The 27,839-nt window shown below is 39.1% G+C and overlaps 1 protein-coding gene across 4 annotated transcripts in view; it reads left to right on the forward strand.

Moving 5' to 3' along the window:
- The window catches only part of LOC133533129 (ankyrin repeat domain-containing protein 50), a 176,502-nt gene that overhangs the window by 55,464 nt on the left and 93,199 nt on the right, over positions 1–27,839 (forward strand). For 3 of the 4 annotated variants that reach the window (XM_061872085.1, XM_061872089.1, XM_061872086.1), the window contains one exon: positions 26,972–27,110. In XM_061872085.1, the coding sequence (XP_061728069.1) occupies positions 27,081–27,110 (30 nt within the window). In that variant the 5' untranslated portion in view covers positions 26,972–27,080. Of the gene's footprint in view, positions 1–26,650; positions 27,111–27,839 lie in introns of those variants that run through there. The other variant, XM_061872088.1, reaches the window with a different exon arrangement.

The raw sequence follows: 27,839 nt of genomic DNA on the forward strand, positions 1-27,839 counted from the left end.
GCACCTTTGATCAAGAACATTGACTCCAAATTTTGAATGGTTATAGTATATTATTATTTCCGGCTTTTTTGTAGCTTCATCACAAGTTGGTGTATGATGCATGCTTGAGATAGTGACCACTGCTTTATTTTTCTTTGGTACATAATGAAGAGATAGTCATATCCGAAGTAAACCCAAACAAAGTTGCCAGACGATACTTCCTCTAGCCACTTTTCAATTGCTGCGTCACTAGGAAGCATGTTTTACTAGAAAAAAACAAGAAACGTGCCAAACTATAGTAAAGATTACTATGAAATTAAAAATAACACAGCCACCTACACGCGGTCTGGGAGACCATTTAAAAATATAGTAACCACCTACATGCGGTTTCACAGACCGCCGATGATATTTTTTTACTCACCAAATCCAAATGAGAACACGTCTGAACAGGTCGACGGCATGGCCGGCACTAAGGGGGGGCTGGGAAAAGGTACAAGGTCACAGACGCGTGTGCAATGTACTGGCGTTCAGTTATTGACAACTTTGAATAATCTATGGTCTGTGAGACCGCACGTAGGTGGTTAAGGGTTAAACCACAAAATTATGAAATTAGCATCCCAGCCAAAGCAGGTCTGATACCTAGCATCTCAGCAGTTATGGATAGCCAGCTCACTACATAGTGCAGTAGAAATCGCATAGTTTTATAGTTTTGTAAGACTATGTCCGAAAATAGTATCGAAATCGAGGAATTGCTAAGTTCTGAGCTAGCATTTCGACCAATGCTAGTCTGATACCTAGCATCTCAACAGTTCTAGATAGTCAGCTTCCTATTGCACTAGATTTCACACCGTTTTATCTTCTAGAACTAAATTTGACCGAGTTTTGATAGACTAAGTCCGAAACTACACTGTAAAACGTGCATTTCATTAATTTCAGTGATTGTACACTTTAGTTTGTGTTTGTCATTCATTCACCGTTACTTCTGTTTTACTCATTTCCTCAAAGGTTAACTGGAAGAGATCTCATACAGATCGCCTTTGTTGTATTTAATTTACTCTGTAACTGTGTTTTTCGCGTTTTTATTTCTATGTACAATAAAGTATATACATACATACATACATACATAAATCCAGTAAATGCTAAGTTTTGGGCTAGCATCCAAGCTAATGCAGGTCTGATACCCAGCATCTCAAGAGTTCTGGATAGTTCGGTGCCTAGTGCATTAGAAAACTTACAGTTTTATCTTCCAGAACGAAAATTGAAAAAGTTCTGAAGGATTTTTTTCGGAATAGTCTAGAAATCGAGTAAATGCTAAGTTCTGAGCTAGCATCCCAGCCAATGCAGATTTGATACCGAGGATCTCAGCAGTTCCAGATAGCCTGCTTAGTAGTGCACTAGAATAGATACAGTTTTATCTTCAAGAATGAAATTTGACCGAGTTTTATTAGACTAACTCCGAAACTACTCGGAAAATTGGGAAATTGCTAAGTCTTGAGCCTAGCTTCCCAACCAATACAGGTCGGATACCTCGCATCTAAACAGTACTAGATAGTCAGCTTTCTAGTGCACTATAATGCACACAGTTCTATCTTCTAGAACGTAAATTGATAAAATATGGATAAACTATGTCCGAAACTACTCTGAAAATCGTGAAATTGCCAAGTTCTGACTTAGCATCCCAGCCAATGCAGGACTAATACCTAGCATCTCAGCTGTTCTAGATCGTAAGCTTCCTAGTGCACTAGAATACACACAGTTCTATCTTCTAGAACGTAAATTGACGAAATGTGGATAGACTATGTCCGAAACTACTCTGAAAATCGAATAAATGATTAAATGCTAAGTTTTGAGCTATCCCAGCCAATCCAGATCTGATACCCAGCATCTAAGCAGTTCTGGATAGCCAGCTCCCTAGTTCATTAGAAAACACACAGTTTTATCTTCTAGAATGAAAATTAAAAAGTACAGAAGGATTTTTGTTCGAAATAGTCTAAAAATCGGGTAAATGCTAAGTTCTGAGCTAGCATCCTAGCCAATGCAGATGTGACACCCTGCGTCTCAGTATTTCCGAATAGCCAGCTCCCTATTGCACTAGAATACATACAGTTCTATCGATTAGAACGAAATTTAACAATATATTGATAGTCTATGTCCGAAACTATTCTGAAAATCTAGGAAATGATTATATGCTAAGTTTATAGCTAACATCCCAGCCAATGCAGGTCTAATACTCAGCATGTCAAAAGTTATCGATAGTGAACTGGAATACACACAGTTTTATCTTCTACAACGAAATTTAGCAGTCTATAGGGAATATTACGCGAAACTCTGCGTAGGGGGCGCCACTACCACAATCCATCACGATCTGCGGATCTACCGCAAAACAAGAAAAACCGAAATTTCGTCATCTAACCTATCTATAACTCTTGCATATTCGAGCGATGAAGAGGCAGATAGCTAAATTTGGATTTTCGCGTTTCCCGGTGATACGTCAATGTCATATTTTATTATCTGTGAATACTTGTCATTACACAGCTTAAGGCATAGTACTCTATGTAGTTACTCTATGGTGTGCGAAAGGTGCTAGTGCTGCATTCTGGTGGCAGAACATTGCAGTAATACTCCCTATTGAAAGTTTAGAGCTTGGTATCCCAGCTAATGCAGGTCTGATACCCAGCACTTCAGCAGTTCTGAACGTTATAATAGTACGGTCGCCAAATCTCAAAAGCCCTCTAGAAACACGATTTAATTGACTCGGCTCGGCCTTACCCACAACCGGTATCAATGTGTTCGGACAGTTCTCCTGATCACCGTACATGCGGTAGTAAAGCGGAAAAATGGTGGAGGGGATAGTAATGACGTCACAAAGATGGCGGCCGGACCTATTCTTTTTGGCGGTGTATCTCGAAAACCACTTAACCGATTTTAATCATCGAGGTGTCAAATAATAGCTTATATTATGGAGATTATTTCCTTTTCTACAAACATTTACGTGAAACCTATAGAAAAAAAAATAATCACAAAAAACAGTTTTTTTATAAAACAATTTTTTTTTATTTTGTAAAAATCTCCGTAAATATTAGCATTTCGCAAATTTTGTTTCATATAAAACATATTGCTTCATTATCAAGGAATATAATGAGCCTTAAAACATACAGATCGAGTAATAAACAATGAAGCTACACTCATTTATTTGCGCATGGGTAACGATAACTGGCTTTTACCGGTCGAAACTGTGGTGACTGTTACGATACGTATTGAATGGAATTTATAGAGTATCGGTTTTAATTACTGAAATTATAATGACAATTATAAAAACCAGACACAATAATGTTACCTTACTTCGACGTTTAGTCTCTTTTTTCGTCTTAATCATAGGTAGGTACATATTTCTTTTTACTTAAAAATTTTATACAGGGTGAACTTTTAACCACCAGTCATACTCTGCGCAGCGACTTTATAGGTCATACTGAACAACTTTTACTATTAGTAGTCCCCAAGCCGCTCCGAGGCCAGATTTAATTGACTCAGCTCGGCCTTACCCACAACCGGTATCAATGTGTTCGGGCGTTTCTCCTGATCACCGTACATGCGGTAGTAAAGCGGAAAAATGGTGGGAGGGGATAGTAATGACGTCACAAAGATGGCGTCCGGACCTATTCTTTTTGGCGGTGTATCTCGAAAACCACTTAACCGATTGTATTCATCGAGGTGTCAACTAATAGCTTATATTATGGAGATTATTTCCTTTTTACAAACATTTACGTGAAACCTATAGGAAAATAATAATCACAAAAAACATTTTTTTTTATACATTTGGTTGGTAGGTTTGTCTTATGTTTTAAAGCAGTAAAATCTTTCAAGTCGAAACACAGTATAAATATACATTTTGTTGTCTAATCTAAAAGTATGATGTTCATTGTTTTTTTTTTTTTTTATACTACGTTGGTGGCAAACAAGCATACGGCCCGCCTGATGGTAAGCAGTCTCCGTAGCCTATGTACGCCTGCAACTCCAGAGGAGTTACATGCGCGTTGCCGACCCTAAACCCGCCCCCCCTCGTTGAGTGTTTAAGACTGATTAGTGATTACTGAATTAAATAACATGCTATTTGTTATTTTTGTTTTATTTTTTAAATCAGGTATTAATTTATTCACTATGTATCACTATACAGGCAAAATGTGTATCATAGTTGGTCTGTAAGTACTTACTACTTGTGTCGAATATAGGTATAAGATGAAATTTTAACCACCAGCCATACTCTGCGCAGTGACTTTACAGGTCATACTGAACAACTTTTATTATGGGACCAATGCCGAATCACGCAAGAAAATTTGGATCTGGAATGACACCCACTGGCTGTGCCCTACCACACAAAGCGAGATGACATTCACAATGCCCATACCTCTCTTTTGGACGTAGTTTAAGGACGTACCCGGGTCCATGACGCATGCTCGCCACACCGCTGCTAAAAATAAGCTGACGCACCGTAAATTGAACTGCGTAAAAATCGCAAAAAATATTACACGGAGATCTTATGGCAGACACCGTACCGGTGACGTAAAAGACGCAACTGTTTTGCGAACAAAAAAGATTCGCGTGAAGCACGTCACTGCGATTCCGTACCGTCACCGTTTTTTAAACAGCGGTGTGGGGAGCATGCGTCAAAAACGGTACGCATACGACGCGTCACTGCGATTTCGTATCGTGACCGTTTTTTAAGCTGCGGTCTGGTCGCACCTTGTATTGTATTGTATTGTATTGTATTGTATTCGGGCGATTTTTCCGCAACTCGACGACTTGCGCCTATTTTGCGTGATATGTTGGGGGTGGGCTAGTCCTGCCAGCCCAGCTCCTCGAGGAATCCTATCAAACCTTTGATGTTGAGTAGGACCTCGGGGAGGTCTCTCGGAGATCCGAGATGTTTAGCCCTGTATGGAGTCACTCCGCTGCATTCCAGCACCACGTGAGAGGCTGTTTCTTCTGTCTCCATGCAACCTCGGCACAGGGGACTGTCTGTGACACCTGTTGTGAAAAGATGTTTGTTAAATAGTCCATGACCTGTTATGACACTGGTTACCATACTCAGTCGGACCTTCCCTAGTTGCAGGAGCGCCCTTGTGAGTTTTCCGTTGATGCCAGGCATGGCTTCTTTTGCCTGTCTGCATCCAGTCTGGTTCAGCCAGTGTTCTGTGTGTAGTTTCCCTGTACGTGCCAGCAGCATTGAGCGTACCTTGCTAAATGGTATCGGAAGAATCGGTTCCGGACCAATTGCCCCCGCATTCGATCCTTGCCTGGCAAGCTCGTCCGCAGCATCGTTACCTCGGGATCCACTGTGTCCCTTGATCCATTGTAGGGTGATCTTGTTATTATGACATACCTCCATTAGTCGTTCGTGGCATTCGTGTATAGGTTTGGATGTAACTATATGGCTATGTAGAGCCATTAAGACTGCTCTACTGTCGGAGAGTATGCGGATGGAGGATCCTACTACCTTCCTTGCAGTGATGGCAGCCGCCGCGTTTATGATGCCCATGCACTCAGCTTGGAATACCGAGTTATGGGCTCCTAGCGGAGTGGTGATCGACATGTTCAGGTCTTCTGAGAAGGTTCCAGAGCCCGATCCGCTGTCTGTTTTGGACCCATCAGTGAAGATTCTCAGCTCCCGGGGATTGAGTCCTTCATGATTGTCGTCCTCATATAACTGTATTTTGTACCTTTTATCGAAGATAGCTTGTTTGTGAATCCGGTCCGTGCCTGACCTAAGCACTGGAAATTCGTCATACACCTTTTCCAGGCATTTTGTGTGAAGAGCTCCTGTGATGTTAGACCATATCTTGAGGGTTCGCAACCTTACCGCTGAGAGACTGGCCTCTTGCTGTATGTGTAGGTGCAGCGGTGGAAGGTTTAGCATGACCTCCATGGCTGCAGTCGGGGTAGACCTCGTGCAGCCAGTGGTGGCCGCGCATGCGAGCCTTTGAAGTCTTTGTAGTTTGTCTCGTACGTTGCCTAGGTTTGTTCTTGGCCACCAAACCAGAGCACCGTAACAGAGTAAGGGGCGGATTATCGTCTTATAGAGCCAGAGGGTAATTTTCGGGTTGAGTCCCCACCTCTTACCAATCATCCTTCTGCACTGCCAGAAGACAACTCCCGCCTTGTCTATCCGTTTGTTGATGTGGTTGTTCCAATTGAGTTTATTGTCGAGAGTTAGTCCTAAGTACTTAACTTCATCGGACAGCTGTAGCTCAGTTTGGAAAAGTGTTGGTCTTGATGCGTCTAGTGCCTAATTCGTGTAGTATGTTGAATCTAGGATATCTAGACTGCTGAATAAAACTATAGCGGACTGTATACACTAATTTAATTACTGATAATTACAGAGGTATTTTTGGCGCGACGCGATATGTGTGCGTTCCGCGAGCCGTGATTTCGATTCTGACCGTCCCCCCGCGGACCGGCCCCGGTCCCCGTCGCTGGCTAACCGGTCCGGTGACGTGACGGTGGACGTCATCGCTGTTGCTGTGGAGTTAATTCGATGCGGCGGCGGGCTTGTCGCCAACAGGTCTGGTAAAGTTGGTCGCACCTTTATATGGGACAGTCAAAATTTTTTTCGCGATTTCGGAATTGGTCCCATAGTAAAAGTTGTTAAGTATGACCTATAAAGTCGCTGCGCAGAGTATGACTGGTGGTTAAAAGTTCACCCTGTATAAAATTTTTAAGTAAAAAGAAATATGTACCTACCTATGATTAAGACGAAAAAAGAGACTAAACGTCGAAGTAAGGTAACATTATTGTGTCTGGTTTTTATAATTTTAATTATAATTTCAGTAATTAAAACCGATACTCTATAAATTCCATTCAATACGTATCGTAACAGTCACCACAGTTTCGACCGGTAAAAGCCAGTTATCGTTACCCATGCGCAAATAAATGAGTGTAGCTTCATTGTTTATTACTCGATCTGTATGTTTTAAGGCTCATTATATTCCTTGATAATGAAGCAATATGTTTTATATGAAACAAAATTTGCGAAATGCTAATATTTACGGAGATTTTTACAAAATAAAAAATAATAATTTTATAAAAAAACTGTTTTTTGTGATTATTTTTTTTCCTATAGATTTCACGTAAATGTTTGTAGAAAAGGAAATAATCTCCATAATATAAGCTATTATTTGACACCTCGATGATTAAAATCGGTTAAGTGGTTTTCGAGATACACCGCCAAAAAGAATAGGTCCGGCCGCCATCTTTGTGACGTCATTACTATCCCCTCCACCATTTTTCCGCTTTACTACCGCATGTACGGTGATCAGGAGAACTGTCCGAACACATTGATACCGGTTGTGGGTAAGGCCGAGCTGAGTCAATTAAATCTGGCCTCGGAGCGGCTTGGCGACCGTACTATAAGCCCAAAACTTTGCATTTACTCGATTTTTATTTTATTTCATAGGAAAATTTAGAGTTAGAGTAACAAAATAGGTTTCGAAATAGAAGCATTAAGTTATGTAATTACAAGTTTCCACCGATAGAAACTGCGTAATGTACATGACGTGCGAAATAACAAAATTAGTAACTCCATCTATGCTTATAATTATAGAACTCGGAACTTATAATCTTACTGGCTATCGAGCTTTTTTGTCAAAAAGCTACATTTTGAGATGGAAGCAAGCCACTTTGCACGATGATAGTGGAGACTTAATAAAACGATTTTTTTTGGAAGCACCCGTAATTTAGTCCCTTGGGAGCCAAGGTAAAGTGAGGTCTGTTCAAAAAAAGAAAAAAAATCTACAACCTTCACAAATCATTCCATTAAGATACATTTTGTGTCAATCGAAAGAAAATAGCTTTGTTTTATGTAAAAAAATATACACAAAATATTTTTAAAGAAATTTAGTATTAAAGTATTCAAATATAAACAAAACTTTTTGACGCTTTTTTTCAAAAAGTGTCTTCCACGTTGGAAAATATCTACTAATAAGTACTTTATTATAAAGTCAAACATATTTCTTATCGAAAACTGGAAACCGCATCAAAATCATTTAAGTACTTTTTAGGGTTCCGTAGCCAAATGGCAAAAAACGGAACCCTTATAGATTCTTCATGTCCGTCTGTCTGTCCGATTATGTCACAGCCACTTTTTCCGAAACTATAAGTGCTATACTGTTCAAACTTGGTATGTAGATGTATTCTATGAACCGCATTAATATTTTTTACATAAAAATAGAAAAAAAAAAAACAATAAATTTTGGGGGTCCCCATACTTAGAACTGAATCTCAAAAAATCTTTTTTCATCAAACCCATACGTGTGGGGTATCTATGGATAGGTCTTTAAATAATATCGATAAAATGATATCGAGGTTTCTAATATAATTTTTTTCTAAACCGAATAGAAAAAAAATATATGATATACATTACCATGCAAACTTCCACGGAAAATTGGTTTGAACGAGATCTAGTAAGTAGTTTTTTTTAATACGTCATAAATGGTACGGAACCCTTCATGGGCGAGTCCGACTCACACTTGGCCGCTTTTTATTAAAATGTATGTTCCAGAAGTTGGCCTAGTTTTATTGACATGAAGATTTTTAATTAGTGACTACTTACAAATACCAAAACGTGTAACATGTAACGCGTAACTTACATAGACTTATATTGACTTGCATAGTAATGTATTTTCTGGTTTTGCTCATTGTTATGTGTAAATCATTCGTTTTAGGTAATATGACAGTGTACAATCATACAAATAAAATCTATTTTCGAAATTAACTGTCGTGAGTTATACTAACATTAAACTAATTCTACGGATTTCACTCATGTGTTTTTAGTCACTCGCCGAAGTCCGAAACATGTCGCGCGAGTGACTAAAAACACGTGAGTGGAATCCGTAGCATTAGTTCAAAATCTATTCTATTCTATTCTAACAAGTGAACAAAAAACAAATTATTATCAAATTTACTAATTACACGCTCTTTGGACTTATAAAGACAAAAACTTCCATACAAATTAAAGTAAGCCAACTTCTGAAACTTGTATCTATCTTAAAAACTGCTTAACCAATTTTGGAGCGTTTTTCATCATATATTAAAAAATATATTTGAATTTAAAATGAAAAACTTATTTTCAGACATTCTTCAAAGTCTAGGACATTATTTGCAAGAATAAAGCGCAAACGAGAAAGAATAGGTTTTTAAATATTTCACACAAATCACACAAATATTCTTTTAAGAGATTTAGTTTTAACTCTTTTTACGTAAATAAAAGTATTTTTGTTTTCAAATGATATATGATATATATGCACTCATATGCTATATCAGACTTGCATTGGCTGGGATGCTAAGCTCAGAACTTAACAATATCTCGATATCGATACTATTTTCGGACACACTCTATCAAAACTCTGTCAAATTTTGTTCTGGAAGTTAGAACTGTATATATTATAGTGGACAAGGGATTTGGCTATCTGTAACTGCTGAGATGCTGTATCAGACCTGCAGTGGCTAGGATGCTAAGCTCAGAAACAAGTAATATTTCGATTTCCATACTATTTTCGGATGCTGGATTTTCAGTGTAGTTACGGACATAGTCTATCAAAACTGTATCAAATTTCAGTCTAGAAAATAAAACTGTAAGTACTCTAGTTCAATAAGGAGCTGGCTATCCGTAAGTGTTCAGATGCTAGGTATCAGACCTGCATTGGCTTGGATGCTAGCTCAAAACTTAGCAATTTCACGATTTTCAGAGTAGTTTCGGACTAAGTCTATCAAAACTCGGTGAAATTTTCTTCTAGAAGATAAAACTGTGTGGATTCTAGTGCACGTGGAAGCTATCTATCCAGAACTGCTGTGATACTAAGTATCAGACCGGCATTGGCTGGGATGCTAGCTCAGAACTTAGGCATTCCTCGATTTCGATACAATTTTCGGACATAGTCTTTCAAAACTCTGCCAAATTTAGTTCTAGAAGGTAGAACTGTGTGTTTTTAGTTCACTAGGGAGCTGGCTATCCAGAACTGCTGAGAAGCTGGGTATCAGACCTGCACTGCCTGGGATGCTAAGCTCAGAACTTAGCAATATCTCGATATCGGTACTATTTTCGGACATAATCTATCAAAACTCTGCCAAAGCTAGTTCTAGAAGATAGAACTGTGTGTATTTTGGTTCACTAAGGAGCTGGATATCCAGAACTTCTGAGATGCCGGGTACCAGACCTGCATTGGCTGGGATGCTAAGCTCAAAACTTTGCAATATCTCGATATCGATACTATTTTCGGACATAATCCATCAAAACTCTGCCAAATTTCGTTCTAGAAGATAAAACTGTGTGTATTCTAGTGCACTAGGAAGCTGTCTATCTAGAACTTCTGAGATGCTAGGTATCAGACCAGCTTTCGTTGGGATGCTAAGCTCAGAACTTAGCATTACATCGATTTCGATACCATTATCGGACATAGCCTTTCAAAACTCTGCCAAACTTAGTTCTAGAAGATAGAACTGTGTGTATTTTAGTTCACTAAGGAGCTGGCTATCCAGAACTCCTGAGATGCCGGGTACCAGACCTGCATTGGCTGGGATGCTAAGCTCAGAACTTAGCAATATCTCGATATCGATACTATTTTCGGACATTGTCTAATTTGTCTATGAAAACTGCCAAATTTCGTTCTTGAAGTTAGAACTGTGTGGAGTCTAGTGTACAAAAGAGCCGGCTATCCAGAACTGCTGAGACGCTAGGTATCAGACCAGCATTGGCTGGGATGCTAGCTCAGAACTTTAGCGTTTACTTGATTTTTAGACTAACTCGAATAAAAATCGTTCAGAACTTTCTCAATTTTCTCTTTAGAAGATGAAACTGTAAGTTTTCTAATGCACTAGGAAGTGGGCTTATCAGAACTCTCGAGACGCTGGGTATCAGATCTGCATTGGCTTGGATGCTAGCTAAATTTTTTGTATCCTCACAAATTTCAGAGTAGTTTCGAACTTAGTCTGTCAAAACTCGGTGAAAGGACCTTGCGTCAAAATTGCCCCAAAACCAACAATCATGAGAGTTGGGCCATTAATTAGGTCTTCAACAGTACATTACGATACAAGTGCGAATAATAGGAAATTCGAAACGTGTGGCGATAAATTAAAACACGACCCAAGGGAGTGTTTTAAATCGACACGAGTTGCGAATTACCTATTCGCACATGTATCGTACAACGTTTTACAGTACATATGGCTCTTTAAATGTTTGACATAGTAACGTAATATGCTAATTTTCGTACTAGTGCAGTAAATTAGCACCATATGTACTGTAAATCTACTTTATTTCATTCTATAGGCACTATAATGGAATTCCATTGCAGAACTGAGATATTAATATGTTTGTCAGCGTGAATACGAGCTATGAAAATTCTGTAGATATAATAATTCTGGTGAGTAGTTAAAACAAAATATATGAATATCGAAGGTATTCTTACCGAATATGGCGTATCCTACATTCGTTGGGTTAACTTGTATTTTTTTCTGGAATATCATGTTTTATTACTATATAAAACCGTTCAAAAACTCTTATCTACTCTAGGTACATATATGAGTACCTATGTTCTATGTTCAAGTGTTCAATTATAATAGCTATGTCACCTGCCGTTTAATAATATATAACTATGGTATTAGAAGGACGCTATTGTGTATTATGTCCTCGTTCGGTTTTGCGAGTGCGTCGATATATTTTAGAAGACAGATTACCATAAGCACAACCTCGAAATGCAGAATACCTACACGAACATGCTCATATTGAGGTAAATACACACTCTACTATGCATTACGATATTGACTTATATTGTTTTATTACTACTGAGTTTTTATTGTTTTATTTGTAGGTTGCATTTAATAATATTCAAGCCACATGTCCACGATGTTGGCAAACAGCTGAGATAACAGGCTAACAGACTGAGACGACCGGTTTGGCCTAGTGGGTAGTGAAGTGACCCTGCCTACGAAGCTAATGGTCCCGAGTTCAAATCCTGGTAAGGGCATTTATTCGTGTGATGAGCATGGATATTTGTTCCTGAGTCATGGGTGTTTTCTATGTATTTAAGTATTTATAAATATTTATATATTACATATATCGTTGTCTAAGTACCCTCAATACAAGCCTTATTGAGCATACTGTGGGACTTAGTCAATTTATGTAATATTGTCCTATAATATTTTATTTATTTATTATTTATAACAACTTGCTGTAAATAGTAACTGTGTTAATAAAACCAATAAGTAACTACAAAATATCTTCGGTATCCTAATGATTAATGACCGGTATTCTCTGAGTAGGTAACCCGTTTTCTGATAGATTGTATTCACAGTGACTAACATATGAATATCATAGTTCTGCAATGGAATTCAACTTGATGCCTATAGAACGAAATGAAGTAGATTTAAAGACCTAACTCTTAGCTGTGTTGGTTTTGCGGCGAAGTTCCATACAAAGTTGCCCATGGTCCTTTCGTTCTAGAAAATAAAACTGTGTGTGTTCTAGTACACCGGGAATATCGCTATCTAGAACTGCTGAGATGCTAGGTATCAGACCAGCTTTCGCTGGGACGCTAAGATTAGAACTTAGTAATATCTCGATAACAATACTATTTTCGGACCTAGTCGATCAAAACTGCAAATTTCGTTCTAGAAGATAGAACTTTATGGATTCTAGTGCATTAGAGAGCTGGCTATCGATAACTGCTAAAATTTTAGGCATCAGACTTGCATTGGCTGGGATGCTAAGCTCAGAACTTAGTAATTTCACGATTTTCCAAGTAGTTTCGGACTAAGTCTATCAAAACTCGGTCAAATTTCGTTCTAGAAAATAAAACTGTGTGTCCTAGTGCACTAGAGTGATGGCTATCCAGTACTGCTGAGATGCCGGGTATGAGACCTGTATTGGCTGGGATGCTAAGCTCAGAACATAGCAATATCTCGATATCTATACTATTTTCGGACATAGTCTTTCAAAACTCAGCCAAATTTCGTTCTAAAAGATAGAACTGTATGTACTTTAGTTCAATATGGAGCTGGCTATCTATATCTGCTGAGATAATGAGTATCAAACTTGCATTGGCCGGAATGCTGGATCCGAACTTAGCATTCACTAGATTTTTAATGTAGTTTCGGACATTGTCAATCAGAACTATATCAAATTTCGTTCTAGAAGAAAGAACTATGTGTATTTTAGTTCACTAGAGTACTGGCTTTTCAGAACTGCTGAGATACCAGGTATCAGACCTGCATTGGCTGGGATGCTAAGCTTAGAACTAAGCAATATCTCGATATCGATACTATTTTCGGACATAGTCTATCAAAACTCTGCCAAATTTCGTTCTAGAAGACAGAACTGTGTGTATTCAAGTGCTTTAGGAAGCTGGCTATCTAGAACTCCTGAGATGCTAGGTATCAGACCAGCTTTCGCTGGGATGCTAAGCTCAGAACTTAGCATTACCTCGTTTTCTATACCATTTTCAGACATAGTCTTTCAAAACTCTACCAAATTTAGTTCTAGAAGATAGAACTGTGTGTATTTTAGTTCACTAGGGAGCTGGCTATCCAGAACTGCTGAGATGCCGGGTACCAGACCTGCATTGGCTGGGATGCTAAGCTCAGAACTTTCCAATATCTCGATATCGATACTATTTTCGGACATTGGCTATCAACACTATGCCAAATTTAGTTCTAGAAGATAGAACTGTGTGTATTTTAGTTCACTAGGAAGCTGGCTATCTAGAACTGCTGAGATGCTTGGTATCAGACCAGCACTGGCTGGGATGCTAGCTCAAACACTAAGCAATTTCATTATTTTCCGAGTAATTCCGGACTAAGTCTGTCAAAACACGGTGAAATTTTGTTCTAGAAGATAAAACTGTGTGTATTCTAGTGCATTAGGAAACTGGCTATATAGAACTCCTGAGATGCTAGGTATCAGACTAGCTTTCACTGGGATGCTAAGCTCCGAACTTAGTATTACCTCGAATTCGATACCTATATCGGACAATCTTCCAAAACTCGGCCATATTTAGTTCTAGAAGATAGAACTGTGTGTATTTTAGTTCACTAGGGAGCTGGCTATCCAGAACTGCTGAGATGCCGGGTACCAGACCTGCATTGGCTGGGATGCTAAGCTCAGAACTTTGCAATATCTCGATATCGATACTATTTTCGGACATAGTATATCAAAACTCTGCCAAATTTCGTTCTAGAAGACAGAACTGTGTGTATTCAAGTGCTTTAGGAAGCTGGCTATCTAGAACTCTTGAGATGTTAGATATCAGACTAGCTTTCGCTGGGATGCTAAGCTCAGAACTTAGCATTACCTCGATTTCTGTACCATTTTCAGATATAGTCTTTCAAAACTCTACCAAATTTAGTTCTAGAAGATAGAACTGTGTGTATTTTAGTTCACTAAGGAGCTGGCTATCCAGAACTGCTGAGATGCCGGGTACCAGACCTGCATTGGCTGGGATGCTAAGCTCAGAACTTTGCAATATCTCGATATCGATACTATTTTCGGACATAGTATATCAAAACTCTGCCAAATTTCGTTCTAGAAGACAGAACTGTGTGTATTCAAGTGCTTTAGGAAGCTGGCTATCTAGAACTCCTGAGATGCTAGGTATCAGACCAGCTTTCGCTGGGATGCTAAGCTCAGAACTTAGCATTACCTCGTTTTCTATACCATTTTCAGACATAGTCTTTCAAAACTCTACCAAATTTAGTTCTAGAAGATAGAACTGTGTGTATTTTAGTTCACTAGGGAGCTGGCTATCCAGAACTGCTGAGATGCCGGGTACCAGACCTGCATTGGCTGGGATGCTAAGCTCAGAACTTTGCAATATCTCGATATCGATACTATTTTCGGACATAGTATATCAAAACTCTGCCAAATTTCGTTCTAGAAGACAGAACTGTGTGTATTCAAGTGCTTTAGGAAGCTGGCTATCTAGAACTTCTGAGATGCTAGGTATCAGACCAGCGTTCGCTGGGATGCTAAGCTCAGAACTTAGCATTACCTCGATTTCTATACCATTCTCAGATATAGTCTTTCAAAACTCTACCAAATTTAGTTCTAGAAGATAGAACTGTGTGTATGTTAGTTCACTAAGGAGCTGGCTATCCAGAACTGCTGAGATGCCAGGTGCCAGACCTGCATTGGCTGGGATGCTAAGCTCAGAACTTTGCAATATCTTGATATCGATACTATTTTCGGCCATAGTCTATCAAAACTCTGCCAAATTTCGTTCTAGAAGACAGAACTGTGTGGATGCTAATGTATTAGGGAGTTGACTATCTAGAACTGCTGAGGTCCTGGGTATTTGACTTGCATTCGCTGGGATGCTAAGCCCAGAACTTAGCAATTTCACGAATTTCAGAGTAGTATCGGACTATGTCTGTCAAAACACGGTGAAATTTCGTTCTAGAAGATAGAACTGTGTGTATTTTGGTTCACTAAGGAGCTGGCTATCCAGAACTCCTGAGATGCCGGGTATCAGACCTGCATTGGCTGGGATGCTAAGCTCGAAACTTTGCAATAGCTCGATATCGATACTATTTTCGGACATAATCCATCAAAACTCTGCCAAATTTCGTTCTAGAAGATAAAACTGTGTGTATTCTAGTGCACTAGGAAGCTGTCTATCTAGAACTTCTGAGATGCTAGGTATCAGACCAGCTTTCGTTGGGATGCTAAGCTCAGAACTTAGCATTACATCGATTTCGATACCATTATCGGACATAGTCTTTCAAAACTCTGCCAAACTTAGTTCTAGAAGATAGAACTGTGTGTATTTTAGTTCACTAGGGAGTTGGCTATCCAGAACTGCTGAGATGCCGGGTACCAGACCTGCATTGGCTGGGATGCTAAGCTCAGAACTTTGCAATATCTCGATATCGATACTATTTTCGGACATAGTCTATCAAAACTCTGTCAAATTTCGTTCTAGAAGATAGAACTGTGTGGATGCTAATGAACTGGGGAGCTGGCTATCTAGAACTGCTGAGATCCTGGGTATTAAACATGCATTCTCTGGGATGCTAAGCCCAGAACTTAGCAATTTCACGAATTTCAGAGTAGTATCGGACTAAGTCTGTCAAAACACGGTGAAATTTCGTTATAGAAGATAAAACTGTCTGTATTCTAGTGCAACAGGAAGCTAGCTATCTAGAACTCCTGAGATGCTAGGTATCCGACCAGCTTTCGCTGGGATGCTAAGCTCAGAACTTAGCAATATCTCGATATCGGTACTATTTTCGGACATAATCTATCAAAACTCTGCCAAAGTTAGTTCTAGAAGATAGAACTGTGTGTATTTTGGTTCACTAAGGAGCTGGATATCCAGAACTTCTGAGATGCCGGGTACCAGACCTGCATTGGCTGGGATGCTAAGCTCAAAACTTTGCAATATCTCGATATCGATACTATTTTCGGACATAATCCATCAAAACTCTGCCAAATTTCGTTCTAGAAGATAAAACTGTGTGTATTCTAGTGCACTAGGAAGCTGTCTATCTAGAACTTCTGAGATGCTAGGTATCAGACCAGCTTTCGTTGGGATGCTAAGCTCAGAACTTAGCATTACATCGATTTCGATACCATTATCGGACATAGCCTTTCAAAACTCTGCCAAACTTAGTTCTAGAAGATAGAACTGTGTGTATTTTAGTTCACTAAGGAGCTGGCTATCCAGAACTCCTGAGATGCCGGGTACCAGACCTGCATTGGCTGGGATGCTAAGCTCAGAACTTTGCAATATCTCGATATCGATACTATTTTCGGACATAGTCTATCAAAACTCTGCTAAATTTCGTTCTAGAAGATAGAACTGTGTGGATGCTAATGAACTGGGAAGCTAGCTATCCAAAACTGCTGAGATCCTGGGTATTAAACATGCATTCTCTGGGATGCTAAGCCCAGAACTTAGCAATTTCACGAATTTCAGAGTAGTATCGGACTAAGTCTGTCAAAACACGGTGAAATTTCATTATAGAAGATAAAACTGTCTGTATTCTAGTGCAACAGGAAGCTAGCTATCTAGAACTCCTGAGATGCTAGGTATCCGACCAGCTTTCGCTGGGATGCTAAGCTCAGAACTTAGCAATATCTCGATATCGGTACTATTTTCGGACATAATCTATCAAAACTCTGCCAAAGCTAGTTCTAGAAGATAGAACTGTGTGTATTTTGGTTCACTAAGGAGCTGGATATCCAGAACTTCTGAGATGCCGGGTACCAGACCTGCATTGGCTGGGATGCTAAGCTCAAAACTTTGCAATATCTCGATATCGATACTATTTTCGGACATAATCCATCAAAACTCTGCCAAATTTCGTTCTAGAAGATAAAACTGTGTGTATTCTAGTGCACTAGGAAGCTGTCTATCTAGAACTTCTGAGATGCTAGGTATCAGACCAGCTTTCGTTGGGATGCTAAGCTCAGAACTTAGCATTACATCGATTTCGATACCATTATCGGACATAGCCTTTCAAAACTCTGCCAAACTTAGTTCTAGAAGATAGAACTGTGTGTATTTTAGTTCACTAGGGAGTTGGCTATCCAGAACTGCTGAGATGCCGGGTACCAGACCTGCATTGGCTGGGATGCTAAGCTCAGAACTTTGCAATATCTCGATATCGATACTATTTTCGGACATAGTCTATCAAAACTCTGTCAAATTTCGTTCTAGAAGATAGAACTGTGTGGATGCTAATGAACTGGGGAGCTGGCTATCTAGAACTGCTGAGATCCTGGGTATTAAACATGCATTCTCTGGGATGCTAAGCCCAGAACTTAGCAATTTCACGAATTTCAGAGTAGTATCGGACTAAGTCTGTCAAAACACGGTGAAATTTCGTTATAGAAGATAAAACTGTCTGTATTCTAGTGCAACAGGAAGCTAGCTATCTAGAACTCCTGAGATGCTAGGTATCCGACCAGCTTTCGCTGGGATGCTAAGCTCAGAACTTAGCAATATCTCGATATCGGTACTATTTTCGGACATAATCTATCAAAACTCTGCCAAAGTTAGTTCTAGAAGATAGAACTGTGTGTATTTTGGTTCACTAAGGAGCTGGATATCCAGAACTTCTGAGATGCCGGGTACCAGACCTGCATTGGCTGGGATGCTAAGCTCAAAACTTTGCAATATCTCGATATCGATACTATTTTCGGACATAATCCATCAAAACTCTGCCAAATTTCGTTCTAGAAGATAAAACTGTGTGTATTCTAGTGCACTAGGAAGCTGTCTATCTAGAACTTCTGAGATGCTAGGTATCAGACCAGCTTTCGTTGGGATGCTAAGCTCAGAACTTAGCATTACATCGATTTCGATACCATTATCGGACATAGCCTTTCAAAACTCTGCCAAACTTAGTTCTAGAAGATAGAACTGTGTGTATTTTAGTTCACTAAGGAGCTGGCTATCCAGAACTCCTGAGATGCCGGGTACCAGACCTGCATTGGCTGGGATGCTAAGCTCAGAACTTTGCAATATCTCGATATCGATACTATTTTCGGACATAGTCTATCAAAACTCTGCTAAATTTCGTTCTAGAAGATAGAACTGTGTGGATGCTAATGAACTGGGAAGCTAGCTATCCAAAACTGCTGAGATCCTGGGTATTAAACATGCATTCTCTGGGATGCTAAGCCCAGAACTTAGCAATTTCACGAATTTCAGAGTAGTATCGGACTAAGTCTGTCAAAACACGGTGAAATTTCGTTATAGAAGATAAAACTGTCTGTATTCTAGTGCAACAGGAAGCTAGCTATCTAGAACTCCTGAGATGCTAGGTATCCGACCAGCTTTCGCTGGGATGCTAAGCTCAGAACTTAGCAATATCTCGATATCGGTACTATTTTCGGACATAATCTATCAAAACTCTGCCAAAGCTAGTTCTAGAAGATAGAACTGTGTGTATTTTGGTTCACTAAGGAGCTGGATATCCAGAACTTCTGAGATGCCGGGTACCAGACCTGCATTGGCTGGGATGCTAAGCTCAAAACTTTGCAATATCTCGATATCGATACTATTTTCGGACATAATCCATCAAAACTCTGCCAAATTTCGTTCTAGAAGATAAAACTGTGTGTATTCTAGTGCACTAGGAAGCTGTCTATCTAGAACTTCTGAGATGCTAGGTATCAGACCAGCTTTCGTTGGGATGCTAAGCTCAGAACTTAGCATTACATCGATTTCGATACCATTATCGGACATAGCCTTTCAAAACTCTGCCAAACTTAGTTCTAGAAGATAGAACTGTGTGTATTTTAGTTCACTAAGGAGCTGGCTATCCAGAACTCCTGAGATGCCGGGTACCAGACCTGCATTGGCTGGGATGCTAAGCTCAGAACTTTGCAATATCTCGATATCGATACTATTTTCGGACATAGTCTATCAAAACTCTGCTAAATTTCGTTCTAGAAGATAGAACCGTGTGGATGCTAATGAACTGGGAAGCTAGCTATCCAAAACTGCTGAGATCCTGGGTATTAGACTTGCATTCCCTGGGATGCTAAGCCCAGAACTTAGCAATTTCACGAATTTCAGATTAGTATCGGACGAAGTCTGTAAAAAAACGGTGAAATTTCGTTCTTGAAGATAAAACTCTGTATATTCTAGTGCACTAGGAAGCTGTCTATCTAGAACTCCTGAGATGCTATGTATCAGACCAGCTTTCGCTGAGATGCTACCTCAAAAGTTAATATTCGAGTAATTTTTATACTATTTCGAACAAAAATCCTTCGGAACTTTTTCAATTTTCATTCTAGAAGATAAACCTGTATGTCTTCTAATGCACTAGGGAGCGGGCTATCCAGAACTGCTGAGATGCTGGGTATCAGATTTTCATCGGGTGGGATGCGATGCTCGGAACTTAGCATTTACTGGATTTCAAGACTATTTTCAGACAATTTCCATCATAACTCCGTCAAATTTCGTTCTAGAAGATAGAACTGTATATATTCTAATGCACTAGGGAGCTGGCTATCTATAACTGGTTAGATGCCAGGTATCAGACCTGGATGGGCTGGGATGCTAGCTCAAAACTTAACATTTACTCGATTTTTAGACTATTTCGAACAAAAATCCTTCGGAACTTTTTCAATTTTCATTCTAGAAGATAAAACTGTGTGTTTTCTAATGCAGTAGGGAGCGGGCTATCTAGAACTGCTGAGATGCTGGGTATCAGATCTGCATCGGCTGGGATGCGATGCTCAGAACTTAGCATTTACAGGATTTCAAGACTATTTTCGGACAATTTCTATCAAAACTCTGTCAAATTTCGTTCTAGAAGATAGAACTGTATGTATTCTAATGCACTAGGGAGCTGGCTATCCAGAACTCCTGAGATGCTGGCTGTCAAACTTTGGATTTCAGCTCGAACTTAGTTTTAGTTAGAAGAAACCTACAATTTTTTTGATGTTCGTATCCCATACATATATGAAAAAAAAATTTTTTACAGTTTTGACTAGAACTCATTATAGATCGCCTAGAAATGTTACTAGCTTCCATTTAAATGCTATTTTGAGGCTGTGGAGTGGATAACGGCTGGGATGCTAGTGTGTCAAAATGGGAAGTTAGCATCTCATTTTCAATTTTCATTTTTTTCGCGTAAATAAGTAGAACTATTAAAAAAAACTACCTAGAACTATAGAACTATTAGGGATGCTACTAGAACTCCCAAGAAAACTTGAGATGCTAACACTTGATATGCTAGGTTCACAGACACGATAACATACTGGCATCAAGAGTTTTATATTGATAAAGACCTAGTTTTGTTCTCTGTACATGTTTCATAAATAAGGTCACAGCTCATTAGAGCCACCCCGCACCCGACCCTCACCGCCTCGCCTCGAGCGGTTAGTATTCTTCGTATGGATTTCTATGGGCATGCGCTCACTACATCAACTTATCCGGTGGTGGTACGAAGTTGATGTAGTGAGCGCATGCCCATAGAAATCCATACGAAGAATACTAACCGCTCGAGGCGAGGCGGTGAGGGTCGGGTGCGGGGTGGCTCTAATGAGCTGTGACCTTTAGAGAAAAATCTCAGATTAACACGAAATAGTATATAATCGTGATATAATAGAGAGCTTTTCAGTAGACTACCGTGTTTAGGCAACGAAGCTTGCTAAGTTGCCTAAGTAAGGTACGAGATGGAAAAGCTTATTATATCACTGTTGTATACAATACTTTTACTACGAGTAATCTAAAACAATACTTTTTTTACTATAAAACCTAAATCATTAATGAACATTGATAAGTATCTCAGCAGACAAAAATGTAGTTAAAACGACGTGACAGTCCCGTATATACGGGACGTACGTCAATCCTTCTGATGGTTGACTGGTAGAGAATGCCTTTAGGCATTAAGTTCACAATATTTACTTTAGTTTTACAATTGCAATAAAGTTTAAATAAATGAAACATTGATGTTCATATTTAGGTATTGAACTTTTGAACCATAATTGTATTCAACTATATTTACGTGGCTTTACTGTACCCCTAGTGTAAATAAATTCGATTTCCAAACGTGACGTACGCGTTTGCGTTTAGTCTCATTTTGTATTGAATTTCGAAAGAGCGCGCCAAGCGGGACGTTTTGGAGACTCAAAATCCTATACAAAATGACACTTAACGCAAACGCGTTCGTCACGTTATGATGTCGATCAAAGTTACACTAGGGGTACTGTAAGCCAATTTGAAAAACTCCTCAAACATAGCGTTCGTTGCTCAGCTGGCGCTTCGTTAATATTCATGTGTGGGAGGCGAGGTCTATTTGCTCCCTTGTGTCTGGTCTGCGTCAAAACGATGACCGGTAGGCCGCATCGCACTTACAAATCTAGTACCTACCTAAATTTATTGACAATAACAATATACATAATGGATATATACAGATGATTACTATAACTAGCTTATATCTAAAATAGGCCCTTGAGGCATTGTACCAAGGATGCTGGCGGCATTTCCTCGTTGTATCGCAATACTGATACGTTGTGCGAGGAAGCCGTCAGCTCTTCGGTCACCAGTTACGTCAACCAGACGTTTCGCGATTTCTCCAAAAAACTTGTGCGCGCTGGGACCCCATGGACCTAGAGTTTCAACGCCTACCTAAATAAAATCTTGGTAAATTTTTTATGAGAACTTCTACTCGCTTTAATTTCTTTTTCTACTCGTCGACTGTAATGGTTTTTTTTTTTAATAAAGATTTCGTGTACCAAACTATAATTGCGTACTTTTCATGTATCCCAACTCAACTATAAAAACTCTTTCGATACTTTTTTTTTTATACTACGTCGGTGGCAAACAAGCATACGGCCTGCCTGATGGTAAGCAGTCTCCGTAGCCTATGTACACCTGCAACTCCAGAGGAGTTATGCGCGTTGCCGACCCTAACCCCACCCCCCTCGTTGAGCTCTGGCAACCTTACTCACCGGCAGGAACACAACACTATGAGTAGGGTCAAGTGTTATTTGGCTGCGGTTTTCTGTAAGGTGGAGGTACTTCCCCAGTTGGGCTCTGCTCTAGATCTGGAATAACATCTGCTGTGCTGTGCCCTACCACACAAGGCGAGATGACATTCACATTGCCCATACCTCTCTTTTGGACGTAGTTTAGTGGACTGTAGTCAACTATTAAAAAAAATTCCATTCACGTGCCGCCGCGCTCCCATAGAACGGGAGTCGTTTTGTCTACTTAGATATTTACCAATTTTCATTACTTATTTAGGTTTAATAGTTAAAAAAATATATTTTAGAATACTCGTTAATATTTAAATCCTATTAATTGAAAACTATGACATATCAATGACATTCCGAATAACGATCGTCCGAGATAGCACTTGCGTTTAGTAGCAAATCTATAAACTCATACTGAACACTAATCAATATGTAATCAGGTCCTAAGGCAAGACACGCTCGTAAGGGCCTTGTCAGGTTAAAATAAATCATCGATTATCTCCAAAATGGGGTTAATTAGAATACCGGTTCTTTGAGAAAGTTGCTTAATTTAAGCTCAGGAATGCACCCTTGAAATTAACGGACTTTAAAAAGAACACCGTGTATTGTTAGTTGAATGTCCATGCGAAGTTTCAAGTTAATTCTATCTTCAATTTTAAGGGTGCAAAATTGCAAATACATAAATAGAACTAGAGGGGGGCAAGTTGATATCGCTGGAGACCTGGGGGAGGGGCAGACGCCGCAGAGGGGCATATTTTACGTAAAATTTGAGCTCTGGGGAGGGGCAGCTGCCCCCCTGCCTGTACCTGCATACGCCCATGGCTTACATAGAGATAATTGTCACCATTTATGTAGCTGTTCTACAGCGGCGTTGATGTACGGGACTGGTACGAATACGGGACGCGATACTTACGGGACTTTGCCGTACCTATAGGTAGTAACGTAAAGTTTGGAAATAAGTACAATCAAAATACACGTTTCACCGTGTCTTTCTAGGGACCTTGTAAGTAGTACCGAGGTCTCTCAGATCTCAGACCTCCGGAATGTTTCCGCCCACACGGGATAAGTCATACGACATTTACATACGGATAGCGAGAGGAGCTGACGACTATCGATGCCTTTATCTGCGATTATAATTATCCCTTTAACTATTTAGCAGGTATTATGAGTGTAATTCAATCATTAAGTGGCCGTGCACTTCTTTCTGTACCATTGGGTACTTGACACATGTTGAATATTATAACAAAATTTAGTTAAATGGATAGAAAATGAGCCATCCAGTATATAAAAGCGGCCAAGTGCGAGTCGGACTCGCCCAGTACCATTTATGACGTATTAAAAAAAAACTACTTACTAGATCTCGTTCAAACCAATTTTCGATGGAAGTTTGCATGGTAATGTATATTATATATTTTTTTAGTTTTATCGTTCTGTTATTTTAAAAGTTACAGGGGGGGGGGGGGCACATTTTACCACTTTGGAAGCGTCTGTCGCGCAAACTATTCAGTTTAGAAAAAAATGATATTAGAAACCTCAATATCATTTTTGAAGACCTATCCACAGATACCCCGCACGTATGGGTTTGATGAAAAATCATTTTTTGAGTTTCAATTCTAAGTATGGAGAACCCCCAAAATTTTTTGTTTTTTTTTTTTCTATTTTTGTGTGAAAATCTTAATGCGGTTCATAGAATACATCTACTTACCAAGTTTGAACAGTATAGTTCTTATAGTTTAGGAAAAAAGTGGCTGTGACATAAACGGTCAGACAGACGGAAATGACGAATCTATAAGGGTTCCGTTTTTTGTCATTTGGCTACGGAACCGGAATTAAAAAAAAATGCAAGGCTCAAAAGTCTCAAAAATTTTTTTACAGGTGTGGGGGCCACCAGTGGACTTGGTCACTTTTTCTTTAGTGCATCTTCTTCTTCCTCGCGTTGTCCCGTCATTTTGCCACGGCTCATGGGAGCCTGAGGTCCGCTTGACAACTAATCCCAAGATTTGGCGTAGGCACTAGTTTTTACGAAAACTACTGCCATCTGACCTCTCAACCCAGATGGTAAACTAGGCCTAGGATTAGTCCGGTTTCCTCACGATGTTTTCCTTCACCGAAAAGCGACTAGTAAATATCAAATGATATTTCGAACATAAGTTCCGAATAACTCATGGGTACGAGCCGGGGTTTGAACCCGCGACCTCCGGATTGCAAGTCGCACGCTCTTACCGTTAGGCCACCAGCGCTTCTTTTTTCTTTAGTGTATGATATCTATTTTAGTTTATAATTTACATATGTGACTTCTTCAAAAAACAAATAAAAAATAAATCATAAAATAATTTGATTTGTTTCCTAGTTAGGTATGGGGGCATCCATTAATTTCGTGAGATGTTTTTGACCCCTCCTCCCCCCTTTTATATTTCGTGAGACTTGCCTCCGCGCCCTTAATCTCACATGAGGTCTTTCAGAATTTGTATTATGAGTATAAATATGTGTTTATTTGTGTTTGTAGCGATGGATTATATAAAAAAAAAACATTAATTCGATTTTTTTTGTTAAGAGTAGTATTCAAAGAGCATATAATCACTACGTTTTAAGAGACGGGACTTCCATACTAGCGAGTGGAATCAGGTTGTTTCGCAAATCATTACCAAAATCTACGACAAAGAACTGTCAAGGAACCATAATACCAACATAACCCATTTAAATAGTGTAGTACGCTACACGCTTGCGATTTTTATCGATATCGATAAAATGGGGAGGGTTGAAACATAGGCTCCTGTCTACAAATTTTGTACTCGAAATCAAATAGCATCGAGTCCACATTTAAGTTGTATGTTATATAGTGGATAGTTCTTTGAGTGGACTAATATCTGGTCGGGCTTAATGTGGACCCGAATTATATTAATACAGTTTTTAAGTCGTTTTTTTTTTTTATTTAAAGCTTTATTTTCAAAATGTTCTGCACATACATGTTTCAATAAATGTAACTTTTCTATGGGAAGACGTATCGTCAGGTCTTCGTTCCCAACAAATTTGACCCACTGCCTGCATCTGAAAACATACAGCCTTGGATAAACATGACTTTATCTACAGTTTATATTCCAAGTATTTGCTAATGAGATGATCAACTGATAATTTAGTGCTAATATGCATCTATAAATCATGTTTTTAGGCATCCAGATATCAACAACCCTTTATCAATGCTCTAACTTTTTATGTATTTATATGTCTGTTAATCATGAGAACCGGTCTGGCCTACTGGGCAGTAACCCTGCCTATGAAGCCGATGGTCCCAGGTTCAAATCCTGGTACGGGCATTTATTTGTGTGATGCGTATTTGTTCCTGAGTCATGTGTGTTTTCTATGTATTTATATGTATATATCGTTGCCTAAGTACCCACAACACATGTCTTATTGAGCTTCCTATGGGATTAAGTCAATTTGTGTAATAATGTCGTATAATATTTATTATTGATCACAAAAAGAGAGATTACTTACATTTCAGATTAATATATTAACTAATTACTAGATTTAAAAATATATATCAAATAATGACCATTAATGCATAGATGATAGATAATTTTCCACTGAAAATCTTCGACGAATTAATTTTGTGTCATATTGCATGAAGTTCTCAGGAAATTTCACATATTTTATTTAATTACTTACACTGATATACAAATAAACATACAATTATCGATAGTCTTAGTACATCTCTAGTTCACAACTAAAAATGATATAAAATATCAAATTTTCGATGTGTTTATAGCCTGCTGGACCAAAATAAGGTCAAAAGTATCTAAAGCAATACGTACCGGTCTTTATCCAAGGGAAATTTCGCCATAAAATTCCTTTTTTCGTGATTTTCTCGAGTGGCTCGCTTGCCACATATTTCACACTTAGTAAACCGTTTTCTCGGTGGCATTGTAACAAAGTCGCTCTTTACTCTGATCACGGTTCACTATTTTCGATATTTTAACTAAATAATAAAGAAATTGCTCGAAATACCTACCCGAACAAAACATTGAAGCCTTCATAACAAACAAAACAATTAGGCTGACAGTTGACTTGATGTAAACTTGACAGAATAAATGGCACTGACGTTTTATTTTTCTTCGTTGGCAAAGATTTGCGAAACAAGTTCCATACAAAACTTATTTTGTTCTTAGTTGCGTCAGCCTGGTAGTATTCTGCTAGTTGTGTCAGATTTCGCCATGTTTTAGTCTAGAAACATACTAAAAATTAAATTTAAGTAATTTTCTTGCAATTTCCCGAGAACCACGCACTGTAATGTGACTCGTTTTGTTGCACTTGAGTGGACTATATTTTTATTATTATTTATTTATTTTATACTTTATTGCACATAAATTATTAAGTACAACTGGTGGACTTGATGCCTTAAGGCATTCTCTACCAGTCAACCACTGGGTGAAAAAGAGATGTTTGTTAGGTGCAGGTTTTGTACTTGAGAATAATTAACCGATATCACGTTTTTACTTTTTTTTTTCTTTGTTTCAGATTCACCGCAGCCACCATAGCCCCTGTGATATGCAGCCTATCGTTCCTCAATCGTACTGTCAATTACCAAAGCTAAACCTCTAGATATATTAACCAAAGCTAGTGTAAGATGTCGAATCACATGCCGATCTATAGTCAGGTGAGTTTTCAAAAAAAAAAAAAAACAAACAAAAAAAAAAAAAAAATAGAATTGCCAACCTTGTGATACTAAACGGCCTCGCTCAGCCTTCGTCCGTCAATCCATTATTTCTTGGTCTTTTTGTCTCGTACAGAAAAACCGGCCGTCTCTTTCGATCGAGAGTCAAAAATGAAAGAGAATCATGTCGATAACCGCCTCTGTCATACACCCTCTAATTTATTTTCTTACTAAAAATAAGTTTCAAATGCTAGGATTTGAGGGACGTGAGAGCAAAGCGAGGAATTAATAACACAGAAAGTGTCTGATCGAGGTTTAAAGTAGTACTGGTACTGGTACTGGGTGTACGGTTGTTTGGTACAACTTCACAACACAATATGCGTACGAGGGCGTTGCCAGCTGATGGGCTGGGGGAGAGGGGGAGGCAGTTCATATGGCCGATGGCCAAGGGGAGGTGGAGGGGCATACATTTAGTTAGAGGGCGAGCGGGGGGCAGCTCACCCTCTTGGCGACGCCCATGGGAGAGTGCATGAACTGTAGACCTCAGCACAGAATAGGGGACTAATTCATTGGCGCAAAACATTATGTCAAGTTTCCATTTTTAGGGTTCCGTACCCAAAAGGTCAAACGGGACCCTATTACTGAGACTCCGCTGTCCGTCCGTCCGTCTGTCACCAGTCTGTATCTCATGGACCGTGATAGCTAGCCAGTTGAAATTTCTACAGTATATGT

Source organism: Cydia pomonella, chromosome 28 (genome assembly GCF_033807575.1).
Source record: "Cydia pomonella isolate Wapato2018A chromosome 28, ilCydPomo1, whole genome shotgun sequence".
Classification (NCBI taxonomy): domain Eukaryota; kingdom Metazoa; phylum Arthropoda; class Insecta; order Lepidoptera; family Tortricidae; genus Cydia; species Cydia pomonella.